Raw genomic sequence first — 21,174 nt, 5'->3', positions numbered from 1 at the left:
GAATAAAGTTTAATGCAGCAATTACAATATTACACGCATGTGTACTCTACTCCAATTAATGGCACATTGCACATTGTTATTATACAACTTCAAAGCCATTCAAGGATGAATAGAACGCTTTATGTAGTCAGCAGTTGTTGTATGGCTCCCACGAAGGACCTGTCAGTCCGTGAATCTCTTCAAAGAAAATACTCTGAAAGTGAGGCATACAAGTTTCTCCTAAATGGATGGCTAACGTTGAATTTGAAGCGGCCCAAGAGCGGTATTATTCCCATTCCTTGAACCCTGATTCCCAAACCCAGCGATTTGGTCTATAAACAGTATTACTTGAAAATCTTTACATTAGATTACGTCATATTGCAAAATCTTTCATCAGAAAAATCTGGACATTTTCACAATGTCTTTCATTCTCTCTCTGTTAAAAATCTAAAATTTTCATGTTAGCGAAATCTCCTGTGCTGCGTATCCCAGTATATTTCAAAGCTTTAATACAGCTTATTTTGAACTCAGTCACAAATGGATGGCTAACGTTGAATTTGAAGCGGCCCAAGAGCGGTATTATTCCCATTCCCTGAACCCTGATTCCCAAACCCAGCGATTTGGTCTATAAACAGTATACTTGAAAATCTTTACATTAGATTACGTCATATTGCAAAATCTTTCATCAGAAAAATCTGGACATTTTCACAATGTCTTTCATTCTCTCTCTGTTAAAAATCTAAAATTTTCATGTTAGCGAAATCTCCTGTGCTGCGTATCCCAGTATATTTCAAAGCTTTAATACAGCTTATTTTGAACTCAGTCAACATGAACTCAAAATGGACGCTGTTTACTTTAACACACATTCCTTACTGTGCACGAGTCATTGGTGCACATTATGCCAAGTTAAAAAAAAAAAATCTGTGTGACGTGTAACCTGCTCCGCCTCTAAAACGACTTTCCATTTCGGCTACTGTCACAAATCCCTCTTGACTCAATTCTGGTACGCCCCAATTTTCATGATCCAATCAAGTCCTGATGAACAAAGTCAAGTCCCGCCCTGCGTCCATTGAATATCCTGTTTCACATAGAAATACTATAGAAGTTTAATGGGTTGCGAATGGCGTTTCATGATGACTTTAAGTCCAGACACGTTCTGCACACATCAAATGCCAGTGAAATAGCCCTTACACACTGCTGTTACTATTCGATTCAGGCGAAAAGACAAACATATGACACTCAAGATCTCTTTAAACGCAGATATGCACAGAGAGTTTGCACTATGGTGGCTTGTCGGCTGGTAATGTTGTACCTTTGCTGAGGACAGCAGCCAAGTACTCTTATTGTTCACATGGAAAGACTTGTTCTCTCTGCCCTCTCCTCTAGGGATGATGAAAGTGTATGTCACCCTGAAACTGGTGTCTTTTAGAGTTCAGATTTCTGAGCTTATGAACTGATCCTCACTTGTGCTAGATTCAGAATGTCATCATGAAGCAGAGTGAACATGAGCATGTGTTCTGGATCACAGCAGTTTAAGTCTTTATTTTTGAATTAGTCTCAGTTAATACTGTCCCTTACACACACACACACACACACACACAGGTACACTACCTACCGAGGTGAGTACGATGAATAATGATGTCAACCTCTGGGAAGTGTAAATGTGTGTATGCTTTTATACAGGTCTGTTAGCTGCTGTACATCGGTGTGTGTACTCGGTGTCGCTGGACTGTGGCAAACCAACACTTAAGTAATTACACTACTTTAATATAGACTATATTTTTTTATACGCGGACACAACTCATAAGAACTGCAAAAAAGACGCTTGCTTTGGCACATATGTACTCAATAGCGCCATGTCCACTTCATCAGTAAAAGCCTGTCTCTCTGTTCATTGAACGGAATATTCCATAAAATCTGTTGGAAAGGGATGGAGTTCCATAATGTCCACGACTGCAAAGACTCGACAGTCACACTGGTTTAAAACCAGTCTACTTCCCTTCCTGCGTGTGCATGTTTATGCGAGGGTAATCAGATCTGGGTTTCCTGAACGCTCTCCTTGGAGCCATTCGATAGCAACAGCGGCTCAGTCTGCACATTGGGAACGTGACTAAGGCCTTTCAGAGTTCCATGGAAAGTCATCGCCATTGGGATGGGAATTGGCAGGGGAGGTAAGGTCGAGCCAGGGTTGGAGGGGTCACTGGAAGTCCCTATTTTCATGGTCGAAGCCTGATTTTGGGAGGAAGGGTTGGGTTTGTTGTTGAGCATTCCAGAAGCCATGTTCAAGCCCAGTACGTTGTTGTTAAAGTGGTGCGTTTTGTAGTAGTGGTTCAGGTGGTCCGCTTGCCCAACGCTCGGTAGGGTCATGATCTCAGGGTCATGATTCCTCGGACTCTGCCCGCTTCCTCCACCAGATCCTGCACCCGTGCGGATGGTGCTCCCACCCGTGATGCCACTAGTCCCACCGGCAGATCCGATCTCATCTTCGACGTTGATGATCTCAATGGCGCGTGCCGGGCCATGGTGTTTGTGCAGTTGGTGCTGCTTGCGAAGCTTGTAGAAGACGACTAGCATCACGGCTGCCATGAAGGTGATGGCCACAAAGCAGCCGATGATGATCTTGGTCGTCTTCATTACGTCCTCGAGACCCGACAGGTTGGCGATGTCCGTGATGGAGACTGTGAAAGGGCGATCGGGTGCACGCGTAGCTCGCGGTGACACGGAGGACAGCATTGAACCAGTGGGACCTGCTGATGCAGATGCAGCCGTCGGCCCTGGAAAACTAATAAACGTCTCATTGACGAACTGCCTTGCTGAATCGTGGCCATCTTGCCCAGTCTCTACGGTTTCAACGGTAACAGTTGTGAAGTAGCTGTAGCCATTGCCTGGGTCAGATGCAGAGACGTTCAACACAGCAGTTGCTGTGGTGTTGCCAGCAGAGTTGGTGACCATACAGGTGTACGGTCCTGTGTCTTGCATGGTCACGTTGGTGAAATTCAGGGTTCCATCATGCAGGACAGAGATCCGGACCTTGTACGCTCCATGGGTCATCAAGGTTCCATTGGGGGTCAACCAATTAACAGAAGTCATGGATGTCCCAGTGCGGCATTTCAGCTCCGCTGCCATTCCCTCTGTCACATTAAGGTCGGTGGGTGGCTCCACAATCACAGGTGCATAGCAGGTGAAGTCTCGCTGTTCGAGGTCACCAATGTACCTGCCCTTAGTACCCGGTGGGGCATGGCAACGTGCACAACAAGTGGAGTTATCAGGAACGGTTTCTTTAAGCCACCAGCTCAACCACAGAACGTCACAGTTGCAAACCCAAGGGTTGTGGTTCAAATGGACACGCTCTAACTGCTGCAGTGGAGTGAAGAGATCATGGGGCAACGAATGCAGAGAGTTATGGGACAGATTAAGCTCCTCCAGGTTCTTAAGGTCATCAAAGGCATTCCTCTCAAGGACCGAGATCCGAGAGTGCATGAGCCACAGTTTGCGAAGAGACACAAGGCCTTGGAAAGATCCAGGACGCACCACACCCAGTTGGTTTCCTGACAGCTCCAGTTCCTCTAACCGAACGAGAGGCGTCAAGTTGGGTACATCCTTAAGACCGCACATGCCCAGATTCAGGAAACGTAGGTTCAGCAACCCCTCGAATGCGGCCTCCGAGATGAAACTGAGTTTGCGCAGCTCACCGAGGTCTAACCGCCGCAGCGACGGCACACGGTGGAAGGCGTACGCTGGGAGTGTCTCTATGGGGTTGTTCCTCAGCCAGAGTTCACGCAGCTTGCTCAGGTACTCAAATGCCTGTGATGGAACCAGTGGCAATCTGTTGTCAAAAAGCTCCAGGGTGATAAGATTGGGAAGGCCATTGAAAGCTCCCACTTCTATTTGACGAATCTGGTTCTTAGACAACTGTAAAATTTCCAGATGATTTAGGTGCTTGAAGGTGTCTGACCTGATCAACTGCAGAAAAAGAGAGAAAGAGAATATAGTAGGTTATAAAAGCAGACATATTCCAGAACTTGGTTACTGCATCTCTACTATTACAGGTTAACCTGTTCTGCAGCAGTTTGAATGATTAAGATCACTGTATGCCTTTGTGTTAGTATGCATACCCACGAAAGTTGCATCTTTGTTATTTTGTTACTATTTCAGTATGTGCGTATGCATGACCATCTGTCACTCTGTGATCGAGGATGACAGGTTTACAGTGCCTGATGGTTGTAGCACTGGAATGTTTAAATAACATAGCTCGTTAACAAGTCATTGCAAGTAATAAAAATGTATGTTTCATTTTAAATAGAGATAGCAAAATGGCAGTTCAATGAATATCTTGAGTACTTGCATAATTGCTACTGGTTGAATTGATTGATAAGTTATAGGAGCAGCACACCAGTGAAATGGTTAACGTTCTGCATTAAAATCTGAGCAACATTTTTAATGAGATACCTGGAGTAAACTGATCCATAATTAATTGTCTTTCAATTTTAATCTGACCATTTCTCCTTTTTCTAACAATTAAATTAAATTTGATATTGCATGGTCATTTTTATATGTACCTAATTTTGGCAGTTTTCATGTCCAGTTCTAGAAGAAAAAGCTCTAAACACCTATTTTGGGTATCAAGGAGGTTACCTGTATGGAGTTCTCCTGGAGGTTGAGGTATCGAGTATTGGACGAGATACTCTGTGGAACTTCATTCAAGCCTTTTCTAGTACAGATCACTCGACTGGCTTGATTGGAACAGCTACAGGGAGTAGGGCAGGCAGGACTGGCTTCAGCCAATATAAGCCCGAGGAGGTGTGGCCACAACAACAGTTGGACCAACCAGATGAGGGGGGAGGAGCTGAAAAGGCCTGTTACCATAGCAGCCTGCATGGCAACTGAGTCATGTCCTGCCCCTTTCCTAAAACAAAAAGGCAAACAGTGAGTGCCAAAAACCCTCAAAACTTCTTAAATGGAAATGGAAGTGTATTTTCAATAACAACATCCACAAAACAAGAAAGGAAATTAACTTTTTTACGATTAACTTGTGGAATCAGGTATCTTGTGGTATCAAAGTGTAATCCACACAGTTGTCAACAGCACTGGATGCTGCTACGGGAGTCTTCTGCTTGCCATCAGAATCATCACAGTTAGCACTGGCCTTGCTTACTGGAAGAAAATACGGGAGGGGGAACGAGAGAGGTCAAAAACTGCATATATGTACAGCTTATCGTATTTCATATAGCTAAGGGTGTGAGGGTCAGTACATCAGCAACTAAAAACTCTGACCTGTGCAATTAAATGTTGTGACCTTTAGCCCAGCTGGAGTAGAATTTAATTTCAGTTAATTTCCACAATTTTTTCTGCTTATTTTACTTTTAAACCTTGAGTAGGTAGTCATAATTGTAACACAAAACGCTTACATTTTTTCTCGTCCATGGAAAAAAAAAAACTTACAGATCTGGATAGGTCTGGCCATGTCTTTTAATGTTTAATTAAACTAGTGGTTCGGACTGGTTGAAGGCTACAGGTTGTCCTGTCGGAACAGTTGCACTTAAAAATTGTATTTGCAATTCAATTTTCTTTATTAAACGTGCACAGATGTGTGGTTCTGTAAGTGTAAACATACAAATAGATTATTAGAGAGAAAAATGCAAATATACAATAATAAAATATTCACATCGTTACTTGGAAACAGACATTTAATACAAAGAAAAGTGTGCGTGCAGCCACTGCACATATGAGCTCTACAACTGAAGAGGTAAACAACTCTCATGTCTGAACACTGATGTTTGCTATAAATAAATACAGAATAATGCTGATATTAAATGACCCATGACGAATGTTGGATGACAGTAATGCAATAGCAGCAGAATTTGTTTGTATAAACAGCCTTACAACTAATCATTTAGGCAGAATGGCGTTTTAGCATATTCTAACAGACGATAAATATGCAAGAATTTCAGTAAATACTGCTCATATTTAAATAAACGCTGCTGATTTTTTTTCTGAATTCTCACTTTTTCATTAAATTCTACAAAAAAGAAATAGGTTTAGATTAAGCTTTAAGATTTAAGATGTAAAGTGGGCAGTAAGACCCTTAGGGTACACACACCACAGAAAAATGATCCTATAATAAGGGTATTACTGCCCATACACCACAATGCACACCTTACTTTACATACACCACAATACACTGATTACAATCAAAAATAATCTCATCCTACAAACCAGACAAAGCAAGAAAACCATGTTTGATAAATATGCAAGAATTTCAGTAAATACTGCTCATATTTAAATAAACGCTGCTGATTTTTTTTCTGAATTCTCACTTTTTCATTAAATTCTACAAAAAATAAATAGGTTTAGATTAAGCTTTAAGATTTAAGATGTAAAGTGGGCAGTAAGACCCTTAGGGTACATACACCACAGAAAAATGATCCTATAATAAGGGTATTACTGCCCATACACCACAATGCACACCTTACTTTACATACACCACAATACACTGATTACAATCAAAAATAATCTCATCCTACAAACCAGACAAAGCAAGAAAACCATGTTTGCATGATTTGAAATTAATCCGTGTTTCCAGTTTTGATGTTATAATGCAAACATTTGGGAACACAAGTAAAGCACATTTGGGACAATTGGTGTAGGTGTACAGATCGCTTTTTTCCTTTTAAGACATACATGTATCTAATTAAATAATAATAATAAATAAATACATAATAATAAAAAAAACACCTTTTAGGGCACACGACCGTACGCAAAATCGGTCTAAAATTGTGCACAAACACATCCAACAAACCCCAGGCACAAGCAAATCATATTTACATGAGATTTGAAATGATCAGGGCTGCGTTTCCCAAAAGCGTAAGCCTATAGTAGAGCCATTGCCACCAAATGGTCTCTACGATCAACTTAGCTTACGATGCTTTTGAGAAACGCAGCCCAGGTTTTTATCCATTTGACATCAAAGCGTAAACGGGCATGCACAGAACGCACGCGCACACTGAATAAGCATTTAGAACACCGGTAAAGGCTATTTTACATGCAGATCAAGGTAATGAGAAAAACTCATTCCAAACGCTTTTGTTTTAAGTGTATGACCTTTAGCTGAAAACAGAAGCCAGCGTAGGTTTGTGCATGTAAACGCGCTCATTGTCTTACATCAGGAATAATCTATTTCAAGGTAACACAAAGAAAAACAAACAGAATTCAAAATAAGATTTTAATATTGCATTGTCTTGTAATATGACTTTAACATCTTTGTCCATCACACGCAGGCGCATCTCGTGCGTGCGTGCGTGCGTGTGTGTGTGTGTGTGTGTGTCACAGGTGCGGTGGTGCAGCTTCACTGTAACCATGACAACGCTAAATTGATTTGCAGATGCTGGGTGTCGGAATCCGGTTGGGTGGCGGCGCTCTGTTTGCACTACGGCTTCGTTAAAACCAGCCACAGGCCAAAGAAACGAGTCGAATGCACAAATTAACCATCTATTTCATAAGCCATTATATTGATTATTAATTAACCTTCATAAGACATCAGATGCGGCGATCTCCATCATGACAGACAGAGTCCGCAGTGAGTCAGTTGCTCTTATATGAGAGAAAATCGGTGCATCTGAATGCGTTAGTGACTGCGGTGTCTTAACGGAGACCGTCGTACGAGCGTGAAATACACAAGTGAGGCCCGGACACACACAGGCGCGCGCGCGCTCCATCGCTCGCAGACGCGCAACAAAATGGCACACGGGTGTCCGTGTAATTCACGGATAATGAGAAGGAAAAATGCAAATCAAGCCAAGCCGTTATTTACATCGCCACAATTCCAAACGGCCAGATTCATTTCTATAAATAAATATTGAAATAAATATATAAATAAACTCAATAGCTAAATAAATAAAACGAACGCCGAATGAAAGATCTTACCGTTCTCCTCTCATGCATCCATCACATCATCCGGATCCTCTTCTAATGAATCATGCACATCATAACCATGTGGAAACTTATTAAACCTATTGAATCAAATCAAAACGGGCGCCCGTCAATCATTCATTCAGCATGAACTATAATCAAATCCATTTCACAGCATTTGATATCGTGCATCTGATCAAATGTATATCGTACCCTTTCCTCTCTCCTCGACGAATCTTCTTCTAATGATTTCCGCCCCGTTGATACGGTGTCTCTCACAGATCCGGAGCGCGTCAGTGCGCGCGGACACGGTGAATAACGGTGAACATATAGTTAACAGATCATACCACCGCTGGAACAAAACGATGCAATCGCTCGCTGTAAAGTGTGAAAATCGAATGTAATTTGATTATCCAGGGTATGAGGCGTACAAACCTACTGGCGCATTTTTGTAAGTGTATGCAGACAGCTCGTGCGCGTCGTGGCCGTACAGAGGGACGGATGCTGCACCCAGCGCAACATCTTACGTAAAGTCCGTAGCGACGGTCCTGAATACAGCGACCAGCTGAAGAACGCACCACTGAGACATGCACAAAACACACCTGCTGTAGCCTGTTTCCATACAGCCATGCATTCACACATCAATCCAATCATCAGTCCATGCATTCATGCATCCATCCTCTGTTTCATCTGCAGGCATGACTGTGTAGGACGACTGTCAGATCATTTAGGCTTTCAGATTCTAATTATACACTACTGAAGTTTAACATATATATTTTAAAATGGCAAAGCTGTTTGTCTAAAGCAGTGTTTCAGAGCTGCTTTTGCTTTGTATTACATCATTAAATAAATAATCAAACACTGAAATTTGTTAGTATTACCTTGAACTGCATAAGCAAATATAAATGATTTAATAATGACACAAACCATGTTTGTTCACTGCAAGTGAACCTGGATTTAATGTCATCTGGGTCATAATTTCATGTATTTCTTGTAAATTCAGTTCAGTTACGTTTCTTGTTAAATCGGGTTGATTCTACCTAATAACAGCTAATATCTGCATCAAAACAGTATTTTTTCATCTTATGAATGATTATATATTTATTACCATTTTATGATTAATAGTTAGAATTGTTTTTACATTGCTGTCTGCAATCCTATTATATTTTACATGACATTCATGCATTTGGCAGATTCTTTCATCTAAAGCAACCTGCATTGCATTTCAAGGCGTACAATGTTTTTCATGCATTTCCTGAGAATCGAACCCATAACCTTGATGTTGCAAGCACCATGCTGTACTCTTTGTTAGAACAAAAGTGCAACCTATTAATACCGTGCCAAGTGTGACCCGGCCATTTAATTTTGTGGACTAAATGAATTTTGTGATCCAGATAGTCCCTTTCATGGGCGAAATAAATATCACACTCATGAGGTGAATATTTAGTTCACAAAATGGCTTTAGTAAGTAAGCATTTTGACATTAAAAATACAAATGATTTCATCCCATAACGATCCACCATTTGAAAAGCACTTATCTAAATGATGTTTAAATAGCTAGTTTTGTAACTTGAGCCTCATATAAACAACATTTATGTTTGTTAATTGCCACCATTGTTAAGTGTTGATATCTATGCGTTTGTAATAGACAACTCACACTAAATGGTTGCCAGAGATGACAACCATGATGCAGTAAGTCATTTAAGTTGTTTGTTCGAAGTTCAGCTTCAGGGCTTTCCATTAGGGGTCTGTGAAAGCCCTGCCTGTAGACAGACATAAAACAGGTCATTTTCTTTGATTACATGTATATATATATATATATATATATATATATATATATATATATATATATATATATATATATTTTTATATATATATATATATATATATATATATGTATGTATGTATATACATATCCTGTGTATTTCTAAACATGTCAGGCCATCCAAGACGTAGATGAGTTTGTTTCTTCATGGGAACAGATTTGAAGAAATTTAGCACTACATCACTTGCTCACCAATGGATCCTCAGCAGTGAATGGGTGATCCAAGTAATCCACACCACTCCAGTCCATCAGTTAACATCTTGAGAAGTGAGAATTTGTGTGTTTGTAAAAAACAAATGCATTGTTAAGATGTTATTAACTTCAAACCATTGCTTCCAGCTAAAATACAAGTCCTCTATCCATAATACTGCTTCTTCCAGTGAAAAAGCCATCTTGTCTGAATCAGGAGAGAAATCTGCACAGATCAAGCACCGTTTACAAGCAAAACTGTTCTTAAGAAATATGTGTGGATTTTAATGTGAGAGGCAACAGCAGATTGATTTTTTTCACTGGAGGAAGCTTTTATTATGGACTGGTATTTTAGCCAGAAATTATGGTTTGAAGTCAAAAACATCTTGATGGATTTGTTTGTTATAAATACGCACCTTTCCACTTCACTTCACAATGTCACTTCACAAGACATTAACTGCTGGACTGGAGTGGTGTGGATTACTTGTGAATTATTGTGATGTTTTTATCATCTGTTTGGACTCTCATTCACTGCAGAGGATCCATTGGTGAGCAAGTGTGTTACATTTCTCCAAATCTGATGAAGAAACAAACTCATCTACATCTTGGATGGCCTGAGGTTGAGTACATTTTAAACAAATGGACATTTTTGGGTGAACTATTCCTTTAAACATCATATGAGGGCATAAGTTATTAATGAAAGCTATTTTTTAAAACATTACCAGGAACGCTAATGCAAAATGCATCATTTGAATTCACATAGGGAGGCCTACAGCATGCACAAGTACCTAAACTGATGCTTATCGACTGTATGCAAGCTTGGTTTCAAGCACCAACTTATTTCAAAATGCACCACAATTTCAGTTTCAGCTTCTTCTTTTTTTAAAGTGTCTTTGCCGTCCCTATAAAGGTCGATGACCACTAGTAATGCTGATTCTCTCATTAAAGGAATAAATGAATAAACAGATCCAGCTGTCGTAATGGTGCTTGGCCTGCATGTTGAACATGCTTGTGGTAGTTAGTTCATATTAGCAGCCCTGTTTTATCTCTCCTCTGGTTCTGTGTTGAACTCTGTCTGCTTCCCACACACTTGTGTCCTCCAGTATGTATTATGACTTAATGATAAGCCATCTACCTCTCTCTCTCTCTTTCTCTCCATCCCCCTCCCATTAAGAATCCAGTCACACAGTGGTGCAGTGGATGTTCTGTCTTCCCTCAGCTCACTCGTTCCGTACAACACGCACAGACAAATATAAACAAACAATAAACGACTCCCCAGTCTATATCACCCCCTCTCTTAAGGCCAACATCAGCTGTGTCATCAGTTTTGTCGATGCCTTATTCGCATCTGTCGTGCGGTGGGTTTCTGCGCTCACAAAGTCACGGCTGCGCGGATGTGATCCTCAGTCTTTCCGCGTGTTCATTTCTCACCCGGTGCGTTTGTGCGTCAATATCTCGAGGCGTATTGTGCACGTTTTCTTCCCACCGAGGGTGCTGATGTGGGTTTCCATGTATGTGTGTGTGCGCGAGCATGTGGAGGACTGTGTTTGTGTGTTGTGAATGAGTTCTCTGTATCTGCCTCACCGAAACGCGATGTGCTTCTGTTACTAATACTGACGCGAAGGCCTGCTACATATGGACATATTTAGCTTAGCTTGACATTGATATTATTAACCATTATAATCTCAAGAACTTGTTTTGCACAAACCATTAAGATCTTATTTTTGTGAAAATTACATCAAAACTGAATTCAAACCAGTTTGCTCGTTGTGTCACAGACTTGCTTGTCCTATGCAAGATAAGAATGAATGTATCCTAAATCATAGTATATTGAAAACAATGTCAAAATGTACTATTTTTGGTTTGAAATAGTTCTAAAGAAATTTAACATGCAGGTATACATCACGGAGACATCTATTTGACCTCTGCATTTCATCTGCAAGACGTATTTTTTAGAGTGTTTGCACATCTGCGATACGTCTATAGGACGTTTCCTATCAGATGTCAATTAGACGTTTAGAAGATGTCTTTAAGATGTTTATGATTTAGAATGAATGTAAAACTGACATCTTAAAGATGTCTGTCAGATGTTTGTACACAGCAGATGCTTTCCAGATGAAGCGATCTTTAACAGACATCTTGCAGACGTACATGTGCTATCTGGGATAGTAGGCCTACTTAAAGGCACAATATGTAATTTTCGTCGCTAGAGGGCGCGTATTCAAAATAAACAAAGAGGCAAAGGCGTAGTTTGATGACCCCTTGACTGAGGAATCATGGGAGTTGTGGTCTTCATCCCCACAGCTGATGCAATCCAAGCAGAAATCATGTTCATGGATGAGCTAATGATTTATTAACTTAGTTGAAAAATCAGAGGGGTTATGACGTCATTAGCAGGTGACACAATGACACTATGGAAACGGTCCGTGTCTCTAGTTAAAGGGGTCATATGATGCTGATAAAAAGAACATTATTTGGTGTATTTGGTGTAATGAAATGTGTTTATGCGGAATTAATTGCAATGAAATTAGCTAGATGCTAATGCTTACATCCAAATGAAAGCCGTATTTGATAAGTGGGTTGGTGGTATTACTTATATTAACATAAAACTTTCCCATTACCAGTCAGATTATGAACTTTTACACCGTAATATTAGGCCAGAAACATAATTGACAAGTATGTGAGCGCAGACATGAAATATTAGTCAGTTTATCGTTGTGGTTGGTGGGCCTCGATAAATTACATAATGGCTCAGGACTGCTACACAAAACTAACAAATGGTTTGCAATTAAAAGCAGTCTGTTAGTGAACTAATGATGCTACAAAATGATGCTGGATTTTTTAAAGATAGAGTTCACAGATTTAATAATTTATTAATGAACAAACAAAACGCAGAAGTAAATTAGCATCTTAATGAATGAACATTTTTTAATGAATAATTAATACTTATAAATAAATTAATACTTCTATTCATCAAAGATGCATTAAATTGATTAAAACTGAGAGTAAAGACATTAGCATGTTTCTGAAGATTTCTAGAATGATTGCTGAAGGATCATGTGACATTGAAGACTTGCGTAATGATGCAGACAATTCAACTTTGCATCCCAGGAATAAATTTAATTTTAAAATATATTCAAATAGAAAACAGTTATTTTGAATTGTAATAATATTTCAGAATATTACTATTTTTACTGTATTTTTGATCAACTAAATGTAGCCTTGGAAAGAAGACCCCCAAACCCCCCCCCCCCCCCATATTTCAAATGCACAAAATATTCAAAATAATATTTTATGCGCACAGTAAAACAGACAAGCTTCAGTCTTCTCTCTTGACTGTGGAAAACAGCATTAAAACAGATGGAGAGATGTGATTGCGGATCCACCACCAGAGGTCCCTGTCATTCCAGGATTAATGACTGGTTGCTATAGTTACGCACCTGTTCCTTGTTCTTTATAAGGATATCTGTTAAAATTCCTCCTTTGCTGGTTCAGTCCTGGATGTTGCAGAGTAGTGTGTTTAAATATTATTTAAAGTTTCATTCAGTCCACTTGATCAGGTGCTGATTCCTGTAGGTGAAATATAATATAGATCTGGCTCTGATGATAATGGAGGCTGTTTCTCCAGTGCCCCGTAATCTTTTTAACAAGCTCCTACTGGTTTTTGTACAACCCCTCATTAAGCAATATATAAATTACAAAGAGGACGTTTCTTGTCTCTGCTTGAATCATTTGCTGATGGTCTCTGGCTCACTCGGAGGTTTTCCAAAAGCATAGGAGGACAAAAGAATTTGTTAATTAAAATGAATGACATCCTACATTACTAAATAAAGAGTTGAGGTTTTCATTCATGAAAGAGAATTGATGTTTTATTTTCTTCTTGGTCTGTAGAAACAGATCTTGTAGTTGTTTTCCAAGGAACACAAAAGTAAATTATTTACCAAAGATACGGCAAACTGAAAGTATTTGGACAGTTAAAAATGTCTGAATGTCACTGCATTAGATAAAATATCAAACTAAGTAACACTTAAATGTAAAGAAATGTAACACAAAAAGACTTTAAGCGAAAAAGAAAAAAATCACAAAAAGTTTAAATGATAAAACAATAGATATTGTTGAAAAAAGTCAAAGAAAAGTGAAAAAGGTAGTTCTGAGAAAAGCTCTTGGCAATTTCTAATGTGATGACATTCACATTTATATCGTTCTTGATGGCCACCGTAAGTTAATACCATAGCTGTAAATAAGCATGGTTGTGCCTCAGTGATGAATCATGACATCATTTGACAGGTAGCACGTAATTGGTCGGATAAAATCCCTCGACTCTGCCCTCCTTCACGCCCCAGCACCAGCCCTGATCGTCCTCTTCCTCCACCTTGAGGAACTCTTCACCTGTGAGACAGACCCACACCAGTCACATCCACAGCACCGTACTCAGAGTTACAGTCTACACTCTTAAAAATAAAGGTGCTTCAAAAGGTTCTTCAAGCGATGCCATAGAAGAACCATTTTTGGTTCCACAAAGAAGCATTCAGTCAAAGGTTCTTTAAAGAACCATCTCTTTCTTACCTTTTTATAATCTGGAGAACCTTCTTTCGCCACAAAGAACCTTTTGTGAAACAGAAAGGTTCTTCAGATGTTAAAGGTTCTTTATGGAGCCATTTAGACAAAAAAGTTCTTCTATGGCATCGTGAAGCACCTTTATTTTTAAGAGTGTAACTGCAGAATCTCCACATGATCACCTGCTTTGAATGACAGTTCATCAGATTCCTCTCCGGTGTAGTTGTACAGCGCTCGAACCCGCACTCCTCCGATCATGACCCTGCGCCAGGACATGGCAGACAAATCAAATCATCCAAAACAGGTTGTTATTTTAGTATTATTTATATACTATTATAGTATTTATTTATATTTTGAATGAGCTTTTATTTTAAAATATTTTAGATTCATTTTAATTTTCCACTTTTTTTAACATTTCTGTTTAGCTTTATTTTTTATATCAGTTTCTACTTATTTCAGTTAGCCAAGGCAACATTTCAAATTTTTAAGTTTTCTAAATGTAAGCTTTCCATTTACTATTTATGTTATTTCAGCTTTGTCATTTTTAATAGTTTTTATTAAACTATTAAAAAAAACTATTAAAATTGACTAAACATTTTGACGTTTTCTAAGCTTAAGTTTTCCATCTAGTATTTATATCTTATTTTATTTCAGCATTATTTCAGTTAAAGAAAATTATTTTTAATAGTTTAGTTTTAGTTCAACTACAACTTTAAAAATAAAAGTTTAACCAAGTTTGGTAACACTTTACTTGAAGGGGTGTGCATAAGACTGACATCAAGGGTAACCGTTCCATCTAATATTTCGATTTTATTTCAGTTAAAGAAAATTATTTTTAATAGTTTTAGCTTTAGTTAAATAATATTAATTAAATTAACATCAATTATAGTGTTACTAAATTACTATTTAATGTTTTAACAAATTATGATTTTTTTTCCTAAATTACAATTTCCACAATATGACAGTATAAGAATTTGGATGTGAAATGTGTTTAATTGTTATGAAAATAGTCACAAAAAAATGGGGAAAAAATTCTGATGGTCCTTAAAAGCAGGCTCATTTTATTATGGAAATATTTTCATGTTTTTAGCAGGTTTCAGTAAATCCAGGATTGGTGTAATCAAGTAAATCTGACTGTTTGAGACATTGTTGAGATCTCTTGGAGCTCTAGTGGAGACACGGGTGAGATTATAGGGTTTTATTGATCAGAAGAAACATCTGCGATCCAGGAAACGTGTTTTTCTTTCTACACTCTTAAAAATAAAGGTGCTTCAAAAGGTTCTTCAAGGTAATATCTGAATGCATACGATCACACACACACACCTCTAGTTTGGGCCAGTCTGTCGGCATGCCCGGCCCATGGTTGTTCTTCCACCAGCGGAGATCATCCGGTTCACTGATGGACATGAGCATGTGATGTAGCTCACTGTATACTGCTTTTATACTGAAACACAAACACACACACACACACACAATACACATAACTGTAGACAAAACTGCAGCTAATGGAACTTTTCAATACTATAATACTAAAAACTTGATTTTCTTGAGTAATGTTTATCCAACAAATCCAACAAACTTGCATCTTTGCATGTCACTGTTTGCCTTTAAAGAAGACGACTGAAAAGGAAAAGGCTGTGGAGGGAGTTTTGGAAAATTCTGTCTTTGTCAACAATATCCTGCAGGGTTTATGGAAAACACCAATTTCTAAAATTGAAATGTCAAATGTAAATCATTTGATTCTCAGCTCTATTTAATTATCATTGATATATTATGATATTTTGGTATTATTTTGAATTAGATAAAATATTTTAATTTTTATATTTTCTATTTCTAATTAAATTTTAGTTTATTTTTTAGTACTTTTGTTGTGTTTTTGTCCTTTGTCTATATGTTGTTGTTTTTTTTATTATTCAGTTTTAGTTATTTTAGTACTTCAAGTTAAATTAAATGAGAAATATTTCTATGGCAGGTATCTGAAAAAAAAGTTTATTCATAATTGACATTTTATTTTATTGGAGTTAACATTTATTTTATTTAAATTAATGAATTTTTTTCTTCAGTTTTTTTTTGTTTTAACTATAATAACCCTTTATATATACACATATCATCTACTACAGTTGAAATAGCTGAAACCAACAACACTAACGAATATTTTATTTGTTTTCCTTCAAAATATACGGAAGGCTTTAATGTCAGATAAAGTGTAATCGTTTTAATGGTCTACATGACCTTTGTAACATAACATCAAATTTTTATTTTGTGTTTTAAACCTCTCGTTGTTGGTAATGTCAAGGTGTCTGTGAATGGACAGGAAGGCCTGCTTCAGGAAGCTGATCCTCTTCCTCTCCTTCTCCTGTGATTGGTCGAACACAGACTCCATTTCCTCCATGTATCGCGGTGCGAAGCCAGTAACGTCCTCGAGAACCTTCTCATAACGATCACATGCCTGCAAAAACATGCAAATTCATTAAGTCATAATAGTAACTGGCATTTGTTCATGCAGTCCGATTTCTGACTGACCTTGCTGCGCTCCTGTGTGGCTTTCTCTCTGGCCTGCTGGATCTTGGACAGTTTGCTCTCGCTCAAGTTGACGTTGTTTTTGGCTTGATTCTCTTTTTCCTGAGCGCTCTGCTCTCTCTGACATGACTTATGATACGCCACACGAGCCTTTTCCAGCTAATGGAGACACAAAGATTTATTATTAGAATCATGTAGTGCTTTTAATTTTCTATTCAGCTCAGTCATGCTACTGAATACACTGGAGATACTATTTCATCTTCTCTCTCTAAGTGCCTCATTTAAGTTTCCAACATATGTTATAATATTAGGGCTGTCGATTTAACACGTTAATCTAATTAATTACTTTTTAACACAATTAACGAGTGCAATATCACACCAGTGCTGTTTTTGTCCCAAATAGCACGAGTGCAAATGTGATATTGATTTTACAACAGTCCAATAAATAAGAACTTAATATTGTGTTATATTTTAGACAATATTGACTGATTTTGCTAAATTTTGCCAACGCAAATATTCCCTATTAAAGCCACAGCAGAACTGTTGTGCATCTCCAAGCAACACACAATTTCTGAATGAATCTACTTTTTGAACGAATCGGGTGAACAAATGAATCAATGGCCCATTCATAAAAAGAGCCATTTACTATATATATATATATATAGAGAGAGAGAGAGAGAGAGAGAGAGAGAGAGAGAGATACAAAAATCTGAAAAACAAAAATAAAAAAAATCCCAATTAATAATAATAATAAAATAATAATTAAATGGATGGTTCACCCAAAAATGTAAAAAGTCAAAAGAAAATAAATAAAAAATTGGAAAATAAAAATAAATAAAAATGTCTTTCTAAAGTTACTGTTTGTAATGTATTTTTCATGCTTTTCTCATGTAACACAATAATTGCTTTAAACTATCTTTTTGTGGGTAATTTCTCAGCAAATTTGATGTGCAATTAATATGCAATTAATTAGATTAATTAATCACCACATCGTGTAATTAATTAGATTAAAAACTGTAATCAATTGAAAGCCCTAAATATTATATATTATAATTTTATAATATATATTATGTATACACTGAAAAAAATTATGTAGAAACTATTTTCACTGAGAAATTGCTAGTAAATTTCACAATTAATTACAAAAAAATGGCAAGTAACATATTGAATTAAACAAAATTTTGAAGTAGAAAGACTGAAATTACAAAATACTGTGAAAATACTACAGCCAGAAAAATACTTTTTTGTACCATGTGTTTAGAAATAAAATATTACATAAAATGTATACGTAAAAATTTAAATGTAAATTATATGGATGTTACATGAACAATCCCCTCAAAATATAGATACTTGCAGATTTCTGGCTGGGAAAAAAATATATTTTAAAGGTGACATATCATGGAAATCTGACTTTTCCAGGTTTTGAGTGCTATAATCAGCTCCCCGGTGCATCTACCAACCAAGGAAACGTGAAAAAGATTAACCCAGTAACTTTGTTTTGGTAAGCCTTTTTAGTACTCACATGCTGTGACAGCCGCTTTCTGTCCGTGTGCTTCGGATGTGTGCGCTCAGAAAACAGAATACGTATATCAAAAGTTTAAACTCATATGGTTTAAAACGCATGATTTCAGCGCGATAAACATGATAATCAGAACCAGAACAGATGTTTTTTAGCAGGTATACCAGCTGTAAAGGCGCAGCTCTATTCTGGAAAAGGGGGCGGGGAGCAGCAGCTCATTTGCAGTTAAAGAGACAGGCCCGAAAAACAGCGTGTTTCTGCTTCCACTCAAAATAGGCATTTTATAAATGATGTAATGGATGATCTGTGGAGTATTTTGAGCTGAAATTTCACAGACCCATTCTGGGGACACCAGAGACTTATATTACATATTGTAAAAAGGCGCATAATATATCTCCTTTAAGAAAGCATACTTTAAATAAATGCATTGTAAATTGAAATCTACAGATAGATAATGTGCAATAAAATGAAAACTTAAAGGTGCAGTAAGCGATTTCTGAGAAACTGCTGATAATTGAAATGACCACAACAAACACGCCCCTACCTAAAAAGACCACACCCCTATCTTAATAGCTCCACCCCCAAATTCACAAACATGGTATGCAACAGGCACCTCCCCCATCATGAGTGGAAACGCCCCTTACTACTGAGTGGCTAAAAGTGTGTTTTGGTACTCAGTCTGAACCACTTTTTTAACAGGGTTTCTCAGAAATCACTTACTGCACCTTTAAATGTGTATTTTGGATGTTTTCTTTCCACTAGTTACGTTGTGGAAGCAAAATTTCAAAATTGACGAGTGGTTTTTCTTGTAGTGTCTTGCTTTAATGTACCGAGATGTTGCACTGGATTTTGAACCAACAGGAGTGAAAACAGTTCAGTTGATTAACACCGATTAACCAGCAGCATACGTCTAACTGTCACCTTCTTTAATCGTTTCTCCCAGGGCTTCTGAGTACGTGAGAAAGCCGTCCCAAGGTCATGTGACTCTCTGAATCCGCAGAACATTTTCCTTGGGAACGTCTCCTTTTGCCACGAGCGAATGCACTTTGCATCTTCAGAAACCAGAGACTGGGAGATTGATGTGTGAAGGGCAGACAGACGCTCGGTGGACGAGAAAAAGCACTGCCAGGCCCGCAAGAGGGACCCGTACAGCGGCCCTGAGAGACAAACACACAGAGCAGTGAAAATCAGCTCAGTTACAAACACTTTTATCCAATTACATTACACTAAGCACAACTGCAACTGAACTTGACAGCCAGCAAATTTTTTAATAGTTAGGGTTAGGGTTAGGGTTATGTAAAAGAGCAATTCATACGAGCAAAATAAGCGGTAGATGACAACAGAATCTTGAGATTAAAGCAAATTATATCACAGTGAGGCATTATATAATGAAATATGCACTCATTTGCGTATACTTCCAGAAGAGAAATCTGAACATTGGATAAAGCCAGATTCAAAATTCTTGTTTCATTTTGTTGACATATTAGAGTTAAAGGTTTATACAGAGATGAATTTGGATTTCTCTTTTTTAACATAAATCAGAAAATACTGTCACACCTAGGGGGAAAAAAAACCTTTTTGGATGTTTTCAGGAACGTAATGTTACAAAATCAAGCAAAATGAGCAAACCCCTCGGTAAAAAAAAATAATAATAATAATAAATTATACATATACATATATATATATATATATATATATATATATAGCTAGGTATAAAACTGTAATAAAATCTGTTGTAATAAAATAAACACTTAAATGTGTATTTTGGATGTTTTCTTTCCACTAGTCTGAAAGACAGTTATGGAAGCAAAATAGCCCAAAATCTTGGACTGACAAAATTCAGATATATTAATGAGTGATTTTTACTGACAATAATTGTGTCAATTATTTGACAAAGATTCAAAGATAGCATATACAAATGACATAAATTCCAATATAAAATAACAAAAGCTTGAATATTATGCACATTATTCAATGGACGTGATGCTTCTGAAAATACTGGAGCAGGATTTTGGACCAATGAGATTGAACTGTGGGTGGAGCTACTCAGTGATAAAAACCAATCATTTAACACAGGCCCCTGTTGTTTGATGTAGCTGGTGAATAACTCCAAATGAGGATACGCTTTTGACACTCACGAGTCTCTGTGATTGATTTCCACTTGTTGCTCCATTCGGTCAGCTGATGGGCGTACTGTCGCTCCACATGAGCCCGGTCCTTCATACATGCTATGATGTCTTTACAAGCCTGGTACGACTCTGATGTTCTCTGTACTGTCCGGATGTAATTTCCTGGCTAAGAGACAAGAACAGAAGGAATTCAAATGTATTTTCCTGTAACTCAATCTATCTATGGTGAACTACGGATGGTATTTTTGCTTGGTTCCAAGTTGAGTTGCATTTATTTATATAGTGCTTTATACAATACAGATCGTTTCAAAGCAGCTTCACAGGAAAATAACAATGGTAATATTGTAATGAAACTAATTTAATTTCAGCTGTAAATCAGCTCTACACAAAATCATGATGTTTATAATATCTTTATGTCTTATAGTTGCATTTATCAGATAAGAATTGCGCGATAATATAGTTACATTTTGCAATAATCAAGCAGTTGAGATTTGCTATATAGTACATACTGTATATCTCTTTACATGAGTGTGTGTTTGTGCATATAT

The 21,174-nt window shown here is 37.6% G+C and overlaps 2 protein-coding genes across 4 annotated transcripts in view; both read right to left on the bottom strand.

The window, feature by feature from the left end:
- Nucleotides 1-519: 519 nt before the first annotated feature.
- On the bottom strand, nucleotides 520-8,392 carry LOC107556667 (leucine-rich repeat-containing protein 4B-like). 3 transcript variants are annotated; one of them, XM_016239828.1, is made up of 5 exons: nucleotides 8,101-8,392; nucleotides 7,903-7,988; nucleotides 4,995-5,133; nucleotides 4,615-4,885; nucleotides 520-3,942 (listed from the first exon to the last, which is right to left on the bottom strand). In XM_016239828.1, the coding sequence occupies exons 4-5, from the start codon at nucleotides 4,855-4,857 to the stop codon at nucleotides 2,011-2,013; spliced, it is 2,175 nt and encodes a 724-aa protein (XP_016095314.1). In that variant the 5' UTR covers nucleotides 4,858-4,885; nucleotides 4,995-5,133; nucleotides 7,903-7,988; nucleotides 8,101-8,392; the 3' UTR covers nucleotides 520-2,010. The 3 variants fall into 3 exon arrangements, with proteins under 3 accessions (XP_016095314.1, XP_016095313.1, XP_016095315.1); XM_016239827.1 differs by having other exon boundaries at nucleotides 5,003-5,133; XM_016239829.1 differs by having other exon boundaries at nucleotides 5,010-5,133.
- A 5,737-nt stretch (nucleotides 8,393-14,129) lies between these two features.
- The window catches only part of LOC107556670 (protein kinase C and casein kinase substrate in neurons protein 2-like), a 13,417-nt gene continuing 6,372 nt past the window's right edge, over nucleotides 14,130-21,174 (bottom strand). Inside the window, exons 3-9 of the mRNA XM_016239831.1 lie at nucleotides 20,636-20,792; nucleotides 19,419-19,654; nucleotides 16,982-17,137; nucleotides 16,732-16,907; nucleotides 15,741-15,902; nucleotides 14,641-14,741; nucleotides 14,130-14,290 (exon numbers count right to left, since the gene is read on the bottom strand). Of these exons, the coding sequence (XP_016095317.1) occupies nucleotides 14,178-14,290; nucleotides 14,641-14,741; nucleotides 15,741-15,902; nucleotides 16,732-16,907; nucleotides 16,982-17,137; nucleotides 19,419-19,654; nucleotides 20,636-20,792 (1,101 nt within the window). The 3' untranslated portion in view covers nucleotides 14,130-14,177. The remainder of the gene's footprint in view (nucleotides 14,291-14,640; nucleotides 14,742-15,740; nucleotides 15,903-16,731; nucleotides 16,908-16,981; nucleotides 17,138-19,418; nucleotides 19,655-20,635; nucleotides 20,793-21,174) is intronic.

The sequence above is a fragment of the Sinocyclocheilus grahami genome, unplaced genomic scaffold, assembly GCF_001515645.1.
Source record: "Sinocyclocheilus grahami isolate Dianchi unplaced genomic scaffold, SAMN03320097.WGS_v1.1 scaffold575.1, whole genome shotgun sequence".
Lineage (NCBI taxonomy): Eukaryota > Metazoa > Chordata > Actinopteri > Cypriniformes > Cyprinidae > Sinocyclocheilus > Sinocyclocheilus grahami.
This window is presented reverse-complemented; position numbering and strand designations above follow the sequence as displayed.